General features: G+C 32.7%; 2 protein-coding genes across 2 annotated transcripts; both read left to right on the top strand.

Moving 5' to 3' along the window:
- Positions 1-6,737: 6,737 nt before the first annotated feature.
- On the top strand, positions 6,738-9,661 carry LOC139097014 (micronuclear linker histone polyprotein-like). The gene has a single exon (XM_070648777.1). It carries the CDS (start codon positions 7,140-7,142, stop codon positions 9,540-9,542), a length of 2,403 nt encoding a protein of 800 aa, XP_070504878.1. The 5' UTR covers positions 6,738-7,139; the 3' UTR covers positions 9,543-9,661.
- A 2,067-nt stretch (positions 9,662-11,728) lies between these two features.
- On the top strand, positions 11,729-12,607 carry LOC139097046 (calcium-binding tyrosine phosphorylation-regulated protein-like). Its single transcript, XM_070648806.1, has one exon. It carries the CDS (start codon positions 11,729-11,731, stop codon positions 12,605-12,607), a length of 879 nt encoding a protein of 292 aa, XP_070504907.1.
- The last annotated feature ends 13 nt before the right edge of the window (positions 12,608-12,620 follow it).

Here is a 12,620-nt window from a genome sequence, read left to right as displayed (position 1 = left end):
GGATTTTGAATAAAGTCAGCAGAATTTGTTACATACATGCTGAAAAATTGCATAGAGTGGACGTTTTACTGTCAAAATCAACATGAATATGACATGGAGACAGCATAGTGCTGAGCTGGTGCTGAGGATTGGCTTCTAGGACACCCTAAGTCACATTGTACTCGAATTGAAAATCGATGTTTTATATTACTTACTTACTTACTGGAATCATGCTCCGACTTGGAGCTTAGGTTGCTACAAAAGGCAAATCTGACTCTGCTGCTGGCTGTATCACAAAGCTTGTACAAATTCTCTGTTTTGACATCTAACTGACATTCCTTCATTACCGTCCTACGCCATGTTGCTCTTGGAGCACCTGGACGCCTTTTCCCTTGTGGATTCCAACCAAGGGCAGTATAGCAAGCTTGTGTCTCACCCCCAGCTACCACACTATTCCGATGTTTAATATTATAAGGTTTAAATGAAATCAAATTTGCTATTGGCCATGGTACCAATTAGCAACACTCAGCATGCATAGAAAAGGCAAAAACACTAAGTTTATTAACACACTTCATTTTTAGAGGTCACTTACCTTTTATTCGAACAGAATATTCTCAATTTATTACAAAATTCCATCAAAAACGCTTTAAAATCACTTAATAAATTTCAAATCAATTTTAATCAACAAAATTTAATAAAATTATCCTAAACATAGCGCTTCAATTAGAGTAGCTGACACATTTGATCGATAACATTTTGACACAAAAAAGTTCATTTAAAATTTGTTCCATTTAATTTAAGTTTACAGTTCACAAAACAAATTATTTTTCTAGCTTGTGTAAGTAAAATGTGAATTAGAGTCTGGCTACGTTAAAAATGACACATGTAAGTTGCAATGTTCATAAATTTACAGTCACGATAGTAATTTTCTGTTTGCATTTTTGATGTTAGAGAAAAGTTTGTTTAATTAGACATAATTTATGTACTTTATGATTTATACAGTGCAAGTTGTGTATGGGAGTTCTCTGAACAGCACTAGCAGTTAGACAGCATGCATATCGAGTATATAAATAGATCCAATTTCTGGTATCAGATCAGTGATTCTGGCGTGATGCCGGATTCAAATCGAATTCGTCACCAGGTCAAGCCGGCTTGGGAACGGATTTTTGATCGGTTAACCAGCTTGTACTGATCAGAATCACTCATGGTCATGCAGATGATTACTGAATTCTACTGATTTTATTTTCAGAATTTGACAAAAAATCTCAAAAGTCTCAAAAAAATGCCCCAAAAAATCCAAAAAAAAAAATTCAAAAATTCTTTCAAAAAATCTTAAAATTTGAACAAAAATCCACAAAAATTCAAGAAAAGTTCCAAAAATAAATTACAAAGTATCACAAAACAAACAAACTATTCTTGATGAACTATCAACACAAGCTAGATAATAAAAACTTGTAGTTACAACACTGTGTACACAAATAAATTGAGTAAACTAGTAAATACAAGCCAGAGAGTTAGAGCATATTTACTCACATCTATATTAATATTTACTCCGATCTATTCATCTATGAGAAGTCAGCATGTTACATCTAAACAACAACATTAGATCGTAAACACAGCTGCTTACACATACAAATGAAAATTATCAACACAACTGTGGATGAAATACATGCAGAAGAATTCAAGAATAAGACACTAAATGAGAAAGAAAAGGCAGCAGGTTGTTCAATTTTCAGCTGTAATTAAAAAAAGGAAAGAGATTAATTTGTAGATTTTAGGGATCTTTTATCTGTTTTGATGAGGGTCATGAACAATTTATTGACAGATTTATCAATTCTTTTTGTGTTTTTAATCCATTTCTCTATTTCTTAAACGTTTATTGCAGAGATTGAAGTTGATATGATTTTTATATGGAGTCGATTTGATTCAAGTCGACTTTTCAATACAGAATCTGAATCAACTTTGAGCTCTGGTTCATTTTTAAGGATTATGGCTCACAATTTGATTGGATTCGATATGAAATTCGAATTAAATTGCATGGAAAATCAAGAGCAATTCTTACTAAATGATTCGATGTTGCTGATTAAAATTTGTGTTTCTAAGTCTAGATTTACAGATTTCAAATGATTGAATCAGTTTCAGATATTCCTGTGAGAATGTAGTCGTTAAAGTATTGCCGTTTTTCATGAATTATAATTCAATTTTAAGAGACCTAGCCGCAGACTATTACAAATTAAATTATGGATTTTAATATATGATTATTGATTTCGATGTGATGAACATTAAGATGGATGATTTTTGTCAAGCTGACGGTTTTGTCCGATGGACGTTTTGGCTTCCCCAACTCTACACGCTTTATGACTCAGAGTATATCAATGCACGCACCTAGCCACAATTTGTGTGTCACGAATCACACAAACCCAGTTGATGTGACTAGAACAGCAAAAAAGCATCTGAATCCAACTATACTTTCCCTGGGATTGAATCAAGGTCGTTAGTACGGTATGCCGATGCTCTAACCACTTGACAATTGCCGCTTTTTCGCTGCTGCAAAATACCAATTTAACGAAAAAATGCATAACGATCGTCTTTTCAATAAACGCTATTTAATTGTTCGTGCCACTCGGAATTTCCTTTTCTTTTCTGCAATGGGCCTAAAACCACATCAGCTTACTAACTTACTACTTACTTACTGTAATTATGTTCTTCAACATATTTGTAAAGCTTATGGTTGCAAAAGGTTTACAAAAGGTATGTCCTATCCACCATATTCAGATCCTGAATTCACCAGATTCTGAGGACATCAGCTCTAGGATTTACAACTAATTAAAATTCAAACGTCAAATACGGTCTTGCTTGTTCTACCTAAATAAATTGCTAAGTGCAACAAACAATAAAGCAAGTTAAGAAAAACTAAGTAAAAATGCCTTTTAAAATTTAAATATTTAGGAAAAACAAATAAGTTTTTTTAAACCTCAAAATATACTTTCAACAATTGCTTGGAACTTTTTGGTACCTAAAATACCAAAACTGATTCTCATAATAAACGACAGGTAGATTAAATGTCCAAAATTGCAAAACTTTTTCATATAAAACTTGCAGAAATTATCATTTCAATTCATTCTAAATTTAATATTTGTGTATTTACCATGGAAAATTTACCAAGTGAAATTTTGCTCAACATTTTCGAATTGTTGGACTCTGAAACTATTAAAAATGTTCAAGACGTCTGTCAAAGGTAAGATTTATATTATTAAATAAAAAGTTGCCATTTTCTTATTAAATGTACAATTAGTGAATAGCTCACAACCCCTAATAGATCTATATACTAACATCCATTAATCTTTTCAGATTCCAACACCTCATCCACAACAACAAGACCATTATGAAGAAATTCCGTGCCAGCATCAACTTAAGTAACTTTAAAATTGCAAAGAGATTTTATTCAGACATGCCGTACCGTCAGTTTGATATTAATGCATCATATTACTACACACGAATGTCAATTGGACAGGTTGAACGCGAAATCAACTCAATTATCGAAGATCATACAGAAAATATTGAAAATCTTCGTCTTTATGACTCAACGACTGGATTAGCATCAAGACTTTTAATAAATTTAGAAAATCTGACTCATTTAAGAATTGACAGGATTGTATGCTCAGGAAGGGATGAAGATGATGCTCTATTTTGCATCACTTTACCAAATTTGAAGATTCTTGAGGTTAATGGAGTTGATTCATATTTAAAGTGCATCACATGCCCAACTCTTGAAGTTCTTAAGTACTGTAACTATTTAAGAGACCTAGAAACAGACACAGTATCTCGAGCACTCAACCATTTCTTCAAACGATCACACACCCTTAAGGAACTCACTATGATTGGTCACGTTCCTGAATTTGAGACTGAAAAATTTAAATTTAAATTACAAAAATTAAATTTTGCAAATGCAACGCATCGTTATGAGGATGCTGATGATAATCCAAAGGTAAATTTAATGAAGTCACAAAAGGACAACATCAAGGAATTGAGACTGACTGGAATTGTCACAGAAGACATTGTCAAAATGGCAATTAATGAGATGAAAAATCTGGTAAAATTGACACTTGATTTGGATCACTTTATTTGTGAATCTATTAATTTAAGGATGAACTTCAAGTTGAAGAACCTCACAATTATTAAATTTCCTGACTTTTATTCCCATTCCTTTAATATCATCAAAAATTGTCCAAATGTTGAAGTTTTAAAAATTGAATCAATTGTGCCTGGATTTGTTCTCAACGAAATTTCAAAATCAATGAAAAATTTACAATTTCTAAACTTACATTCAACAAATCATGTGTCTTCAAATCAGGTTGCATTCAACAATCTCAAAAGCTTGAAAATTTTCGAGATCGACGAAGAATACGCGTTACGTAACTTGAACAATATCTGCAAATCATCACCAAAATTGTATGAATTGGAAATCTTTGAATTGGAATATGAAATGTGTTTCATGGAATTTAAGGAATTACTTATGAATTCTAAGAATATGGAAATTTTAAAGCTTCATGGAACTTTCCTTTACGATGATGAGTCAAATTCAGTTTTATATCATATTGAGACAAATTTAAAGCAAATTACACTCGATGTTGAAGTAGATGAATATGGTTTGGATCTGGCTTCAATGTTACATGACACAAAAATTCAATGCATCATTCCAAATGCAATAGCATCATTAAAGGATTACAAATTGTCTCGTGGACCATCAAATGAGTTTTTAAACGATGATTTTAGTCAAAGAACCAATAGTTCTCAAGCGTTTTCAGTTTCTGCAGTGTCTGAGAAATCTTACGTGAGCTTTATTGATGTTGAAGGTTTTGTCCAATGTGATGAAGCTCCTCATTTTTTCCAAGTTTCTGGGGAATTCGAGACAAGTAGTGAATACGACCATGAAGAATCTTGTAATTTAAACTTACATATTGATGTCAATAGCAGTGTTGATAGCGATTCTGTAGAGTTTTTCAATAATATTAGTGATCTTGAAGTCTCTTCAAGCACAGATTATGATGCTCTCGTAATTGATCTAAATCATGAAAATTCAGAAGATGAAGACAATTTATCATCGATAAGTAATCAAATTGACCTCTACATTAGAGTTGATGAAGAGGATGAACAAGATTCAGGTAATAGTGATGATGATGATGCTGACGATGAAGATGACGAAGAATCGGACACCGATGATGATTCAGACAATGATGACCGAATTGATATTACAATAGAGGAAAATGAATCCCAAAATCAATTCAATATTGCTGTTGGATTTGACATGTCCAGTGATGATGAAGAATTATCCGAAATCGATGATACTCAAAGCTCAAATGATCATGAAAATTCATCCAATGCTGAAGATCTACAAATTTCAATCATTCAAAATTCAGATACTGACAATTCAGACGTAGACTCATCAAATAACGAGGGTGAACTAAAGTTAAAAGTTTTTTATCAAAAAAGACCAAGAAACAATGAACAAGACATCAGCAGTGGGGATGACATTATTGTTGAAATTACAGATGGAAGAAGGAAAATTAGAAGAGTTTTAGATCATTAGAGTTTGGTTTAGATAAAAATTAGGAATTATTGAATTTGAGTTTAATTAAACTAATTTATAGCATGATTTACTTCCGTAGAGTAACCTAAACTTAAAAAGGGACATAAAATCTTTATGCTCCCACAATTTAAATCATAATAAACGCATGAATTCAGCGATTATTATTCATTTTTTGGTAAAATTTCGAAAAATGGAACAAAAATTCACACACTTAGTAATTGAGATATTTTTTGAATTTTTACATTAATTAAAGCACTAATCATAGCAAGTTATATACCAAAATGTTGATTTTATGAATTTCTACAATAATAACTATCAAAAGTGATACTTAAAAGTCCGACTAAGGAGAAAAATCCCTTTAACTTCATATTACTGAGTGTGATTTTCAAAACGACCATGCCCTTATGTTAATGCATGTGATATTAAAATTTTAAAATTTGAATAAAGTTACAAAAAATTAGAAAAAAGATATTTTTGTGTTTTTAACTATTTAAGCATAATTTGGACATGAATATCTGAAATATGTTTGTGATTTTCATCATTTTCAGTCTTAGTATTTGAAAAAGGAGTCTGGAATTTCACCTCAAAAACCTCTAGCAATTTGAACATTATTTCCAAAAAGGGGCGGAAACGATCATTTGATCAATATTATTCACCAGATCTCAATCCAGTTAATCAACCATGATCATTACATTTACAATCTGCAAAATAATTAAGAATGTTTTACAAACATGATTCTGACGTCGCTATGGATTCGATTTATGCTCAACATTATGTCAGAGTCATGCCAGACTGGTGCCAGATTTTGGATCGTTTAACCGACTTGTGTCAGATGACACAAACTTGTTAGCATAAAATCATAAAATTCAAATTTTAAAATATTTGAGCCATAAATTAGAGCTATCAAAAACAAGTTTCATGCTCACATTCATTATCATTCCAACCACATCCATTTGATAAATTTCATTGACTTCTTCTTAATTTATTTATCTTCATTCATTCCACTGATCAGATTATTTTCTCTCTTTTTGAGAGAGAATTACTTTAAAATTAGAGTATAATTCTCATTTTAAGGCCTTTATGAGTCAGAATTTCTCACATGTGTAGCTGTGTTTACATTTTTTTATTATTCATTTTTTAAGGAATTATTAGTCAGAATCAAATTGAGATTGTGTCAACATTTTTGGTACCTGCTGCATTATTATTGTTTTATTTATGAGATTTAAGATTCAATTGGACAAAAGTTTGCAATATTTGTATAAAAATGATCAGATTCTGAGAATTGATATCATTTGTGAAGAAGAAGTTGCGCAAAAAAGTGGAGAATTTAAGAAAAATTACAGTCGAATTTAAGAAAAGTGAATTTAGAACTTAATATAAACATTAAACTGAATTTGCAAGCATTTCTATTGATTTGTGAAGGTAAAAGTACTCAAATTTCTAGTACACAGCACAAAACTATTCAAATAGCTTCAACGATACTCAAACCTGATTCATAGTTTAGGAATTCAGCAGATAAGAGACAAAACCTTGTAATCTTAGTCATCAAAACCTTAAATTGACAATCAAAATGTCATCAACACAACAAACATTAAACCAAAGCATGTCAATCGACGACATGCTTGTTGAGATTCCAGAGTCATCAGTGTACAACAATCAAAATCAAGTAAACAACGACCATATCTCAGATTCTGATGAATCAAGTGAGAACTTCGAGCCTGTAAAGCTAAAATTCATCAGAAAATTTGCAAAATCTACCGGAAAAATAAGCAAAAATGACCTTGAAGAACTCTTACTTCAAAAAATCACAGAATCGATGATTTATAGAACAAAATATGCAGAAATAAGAGTTAAGCTTGACATGTATGAAGAACTGATTCAAAGACAACAAAGTCGAATTGAGTTACTTGAAAAACAATATTCAGATTTGGAAGTGACACATGCGAGAATTTTGACAGCAATGCGAGAGAATCCACAAGTTCCAATTGAACCTTTAAAGATTGTCAGATCTGTAAGTTGTCAGGTTTATTCGGGAACTGAATATGTAAATTTAATACCTGATCCAATTGTTATTGGAGATTCTCCAAAGAAAAATAGTAAAAATGATGAGAATTTGACTAAAAAAGGAAGTAAAAAGACAAAGAATGTACGTAAAATTACGATCGATTCTAGTGATAATTCTGAGGATTTGGATGAAAATTCAAATGGAAGAAAACAGGATGTGTCAAAAGAAAACGATAATTCTGGAAATAAATCATCAATTAAGCACAGAGACTCATCTAATAGTGAGCAACAAAAGTTGAAAAAGTCTTCTAAAATCTCAGAAAAAGAACCCAAAAATACGAAGAAATCTTGTAAAACTCAGGCAAACATCAAAGATTCTAGTCACACAACCTCAAAATCTGATCTGAATCCATCAAATTCTAAGAATAACCAATTATCATCGAAATTAAACTCAATTCCAACAGAAAATGAGAATAATTCTTCCAAAAATTCATCAAAACCCGAAAATAAATCATCAAAGGTTGACAAAATTTCAACATCCAATGACAATTCTCAACAAGATCAACCAAAAAGATCAAATAAACGAAAAGCTTCAACAATTTTGGAAATGTTCGGAAAAAGAGTCAAAAGCTCTGAAGAAAATACAAACAGTGACAAAAATCTAAAAGAAAATGGAACTAAAAATAGTTCTAAATCCACAAAAGATTCGGATTCCGACGAAGATGTAACACTAATTGAAGATGACGATGAAGAACCAATGGCAAAAAGAAGTTCTTCAGTGAAATCTTCATCTGATCTCAACGTTGAACTAATGAAAGTTTTCCAAAAAATGGTAAAAGTTCAAAGCTCAAAACTCAATGAGTCAAGTTCAGGAAGCAAAATGGAATCAAAATCCAAAAACACAACCTCAACATCAAAGGAAACTGAAGCAATATTAGATAAAATAACCTCAAAAATTGATAATTTTACCTCAAAACGTAGCAATAAGCCAAAAGCTGACACCTCAAAAACAGACAAACTAACCTCAAAATTATATGGATCTACCTCAAAATCCACCACAAAATCCAGTATTACATCCAATCCATCCACTGATTCAAACAACAGATCTCCAAAAAGTTCATCATCATCATCTCCAGAACCAGAAGATACAATCCCAATTCAAAAAAGTTTCAAAGTTCCAACAACAAAACCAAAAATTGCCAAATCATCACGACCTGGTCCAAAATGTTCAAAAAAATCAACTAAGTATGTTGATTCAAAAGAGTCAAGTCATCAAGAACTAAAAGTATCTGACAAGCTTTTGAATGGAACCAGTAATTCCGAAAATCCACAAAATGAGAGGCAAAATTCATCTAAGAATCCACAAAGTGCCTCAAAAGTCCTTCCAAGCCACTCAAACTCAGCCAAAAAGTCACCAATTTATGATCAATCCTATGGATCATTAAACTTGTCATCTAGCAGTAATTTTGACACATTAAGCTCCTTCAAATCGGCTGATAATTTAGTAACCTCAACTCCACTGAAGGAAGTCGATCAAGGTCCAACAAAAGCAGTCAAACGAATACTCGACATGAATTTTTATGAAAATACATCATGTAAAGTTCCAAAACTTCCACTAAGAGGACCTCAAATGATTCATCCAAAGCTCAAGGAACTGATACCATCACCGACAATAAAAGTTGAAAAAGTCAACAATGGAATCAGAATAAGCTGGAAAATTGACAATTTTAAGGCATCAGATCATGCAGACATTGAAAGTTATCAGATTTATGTTTTTGAGGAAATTCCTGGAAATGACCAAATAAGCTCTGCAGATTGGAAACTTGTTGGAAATGTGAAAGCAATGCTGCTTCCAATGGCTGTAACTTTGAGAGACTTTAATGAAGATCAGAGGTTCCACTTTGCGATTAGAGCTGTGGATATTCATAAGAGACTTGGTGATTTTAGTGAATCAAAGACTTGGCTTTGAAAATTGGATGTAAAATTTAAATAAGAAATATTTCAATAAAATTGTAAATGTTCAACTGTAATTCTTTCTTTTATTATCTATCAATTGTGATCCATGGCATCCCATTGGTTACTTAGCTTGTGCTTAAGGATGACGGCTTGATAGGACATCGCACCCTGTAATGTTCACAGTCTCGTTTGACTCCACCCCACTATATGGCTTAGATTGACGACCTTCACCACAAGAATGTGAGGTTGGTACATGGTGGAGTTAAGCTAGGTGCGTCTAGAGCCTCCACCACCTTAAGAAATCCCTTAAACTGTAATAAATCCCAAATTTTCAGCTTATCATCAATTTTGACATTCAATTTTGCTTTATTTCGCACGACCAAAATAGAAAAATTCATCAGTCACGATTTCATGACCATAAACTCACCTTGAACCCTTTTCAAAGCCCACAATTTGCATAAATTTCTCATTAGACTTCTTCTTTTTGGCCACATTCTGTCTTAAGTCATGAAACACGTTGTGAAATATTTTTAGTAGGATATAAAAAAAGGATTAAATTGAACAGCTGGCAGACATGGACTCGTGGTTCGACTTGAATACATTTTTGAAAGGGAAAATGGAAAGTCTTATTCATCATTTACGCTCACGCAAGCTAACAATCAGTCATGTAGCTTAAGAAGTGTTAATAATTAATTTACGACATTTTGTAGCTTGGCTAGGGCTTAGTAGCTTAAAGACTTTAAATCTTAAATGAACTGCAATTGATACTTGTCATATCAATCACAAGCAGCTCATATCATTTAATCAATCAGCTCAAATTAATTGCAAATCCATACATCAATATCCTTCAACTAGGTTTGCATGCTCAATTACAATTTACCTTTTAATTATCGTGACTAATATGAACAAAAATGCGAATATGGAAATTATAGATCATGCGATAGACTTATAGATCTGATAATCTATAATCAGTCTGGTGTGCTTGCTTTATGGCCAGAAAGACGGTCGAATATATTTTAATATTTAATTATATTGTGATTTAGTATTTATTGCTGAAATGTGAAGTGATGAAATCATAGAAACTGAAGTGTTGAAGGGCAATAAGTTGACAGAAAGTGGCTGTACATTCCACTGATTGTCGATCACCGACTCCTCTTTTGATTTGCTTGGTTGACTTTTATGTTATGTAGCTTGAGTTAATTGTACATAAGCTCCTTGCCATTTAGGTAGCCACTCGATTTGGCCTCCTCAACCTCCCTTCCCTGATATGTCCCTGATTTGGAGCATAACAAAACAATACAAAGGCTGAAATGGACTCTCAATTGCATTGACAATAGATATAAACATAACTAAGGCTAGATCATATCATGTCCATTCAATAGAAATTTAAGCTATTATGACGTTATGTCACATAGATTCCATTCATAAGCACAAATCTATTCATCACCTAAGTAGTAATGACCCCATCTGAACTCATCGTAATCCAACATTCAAGGTCGACTCATTTACCTCCAAAATGTATTCCGGTCATTCCAATAATAGTCCACCACAAATAAACACGATTACAGCAACGAAAGTTCAAAAACGTCCATTTATTAATTCATTACATGGCATGTCGGTCATCTAATAGAAGTGGGGGTCGGTGAGTTATTAGGTCATGCTTTTAAAGGGGGAGGGGTTAATATCCTTCTCAAAAAATGAAACCAAAATCCTCAAAGTCTTAAAACAATTTTGAAATTTGGCTTTGGAATGGGGCAGAGGGTTTGCGTTACGTAACAAGCGAACAGACCCACTTATGAAAATTACATTGCTCACTGCGATCCACACGTTTTTCATATTTTTCTCTCTTTTTTATTTTATTTCACTATTTAAGTGGACACTGAGCAGTAAACATTAGTCTCAGGACATTCGTCGGCGAGTATAGAAGTATTTGGAAAACTAGCTCTGTGGAAAATTGTGAAAAAAGAAAAAATAATTTGTTTATCGATTTTTTAGTGTTTTTGTTTTTTTAATCTAAAATTCATCAAGGGTGAATAAAGAATTTTATTAAGTGTGAATGAAAGGAGCTTAAGACGAAGGGAGGATTTACTAGTTGAAGTGGATTTTTGGAACTAGTTGCTCAATATTGAAGGAATGTGAATTGAATAAAATTCACTAAAAAAATTACAATTTTTGAAAATTTAATAAAAAACCACAAAAATGCCTCGAATCACCCCAAAAATCCCACAAGGACTAGAAGAGCTCATGCTTAATCTAGCAAAAAGCATTATCAAAGAAAATCCTCAAAATCTTTACGAATTTGCTGCTGAATATTTTGAAAAGCTCCTCAAAGAACGCGATGGAAAAGTCGACGAAAGCTACAAAAAGTTGCCAGTTTATAAAGCATACAAAAGAGCTAAATTAGAGAGGAATAGACTTGAAGTTGAGGGAATTAAAGTTGAATTAGAAGCTAGAAGACGAACAGGATCAGCTCAGACATCCAGAAGCATTAATCGATCTTCGAGTGCAACAAAAAATGTTGAAAAATTACCGAAAATTGCTTCGTCAAGTGCTGAGGCTGAATCAGGATCAGTTGAAGCTGAAAATCCAAGAAAATCAGCTAAAAAATTACCAAATATTTCTGGAACTGCAACTAAAATTGCTGTGGGAGCAGGAGCTGTTGGAATTGCAGCAGCAGCTGTTAAACCGGCTTTAATGGCAGTCAAGCCTCAAAGAAAATCTCAAGAAATTGTGGATTACAATGAAAATAGTGAAATTGTACATCAAAGTTCATCAGATGATGGATCAAATAATGCTGGAACTGAGACTTCAATGATTGATTCTGGAGTTGATTTAAGTGCTTCTGGAGATGATCAAATGGACACTGAGATAAATATTCAAAATTTAGAAGCTTCAGAGATAAATTTAGCGGATTTAGAGCAAAATTCGGATGAAACTCAAGCAATTGAACCTCAAGAAAGTCCAAAAGCTCCAGAAAATGAAGCATCTGACCCCAAATATCTCCTGATCCTCAAAGTTTCCCAGAACCAACTCAATCTCCACCAGACGACTTCATGGAATGCTCAACGGTTGACATAAATTTCCTCAACAG

Source organism: Chironomus tepperi, unplaced genomic scaffold (assembly GCF_022539635.2).
Source record: "Chironomus tepperi strain 1889 unplaced genomic scaffold, CSIRO-AGI_Ctep_v1 contig_412, whole genome shotgun sequence".
NCBI lineage: Eukaryota > Metazoa > Arthropoda > Insecta > Diptera > Chironomidae > Chironomus > Chironomus tepperi.
Note: the sequence above shows the minus strand (reverse complement) of the source record. Positions and strands in the feature narration are given on the sequence as shown.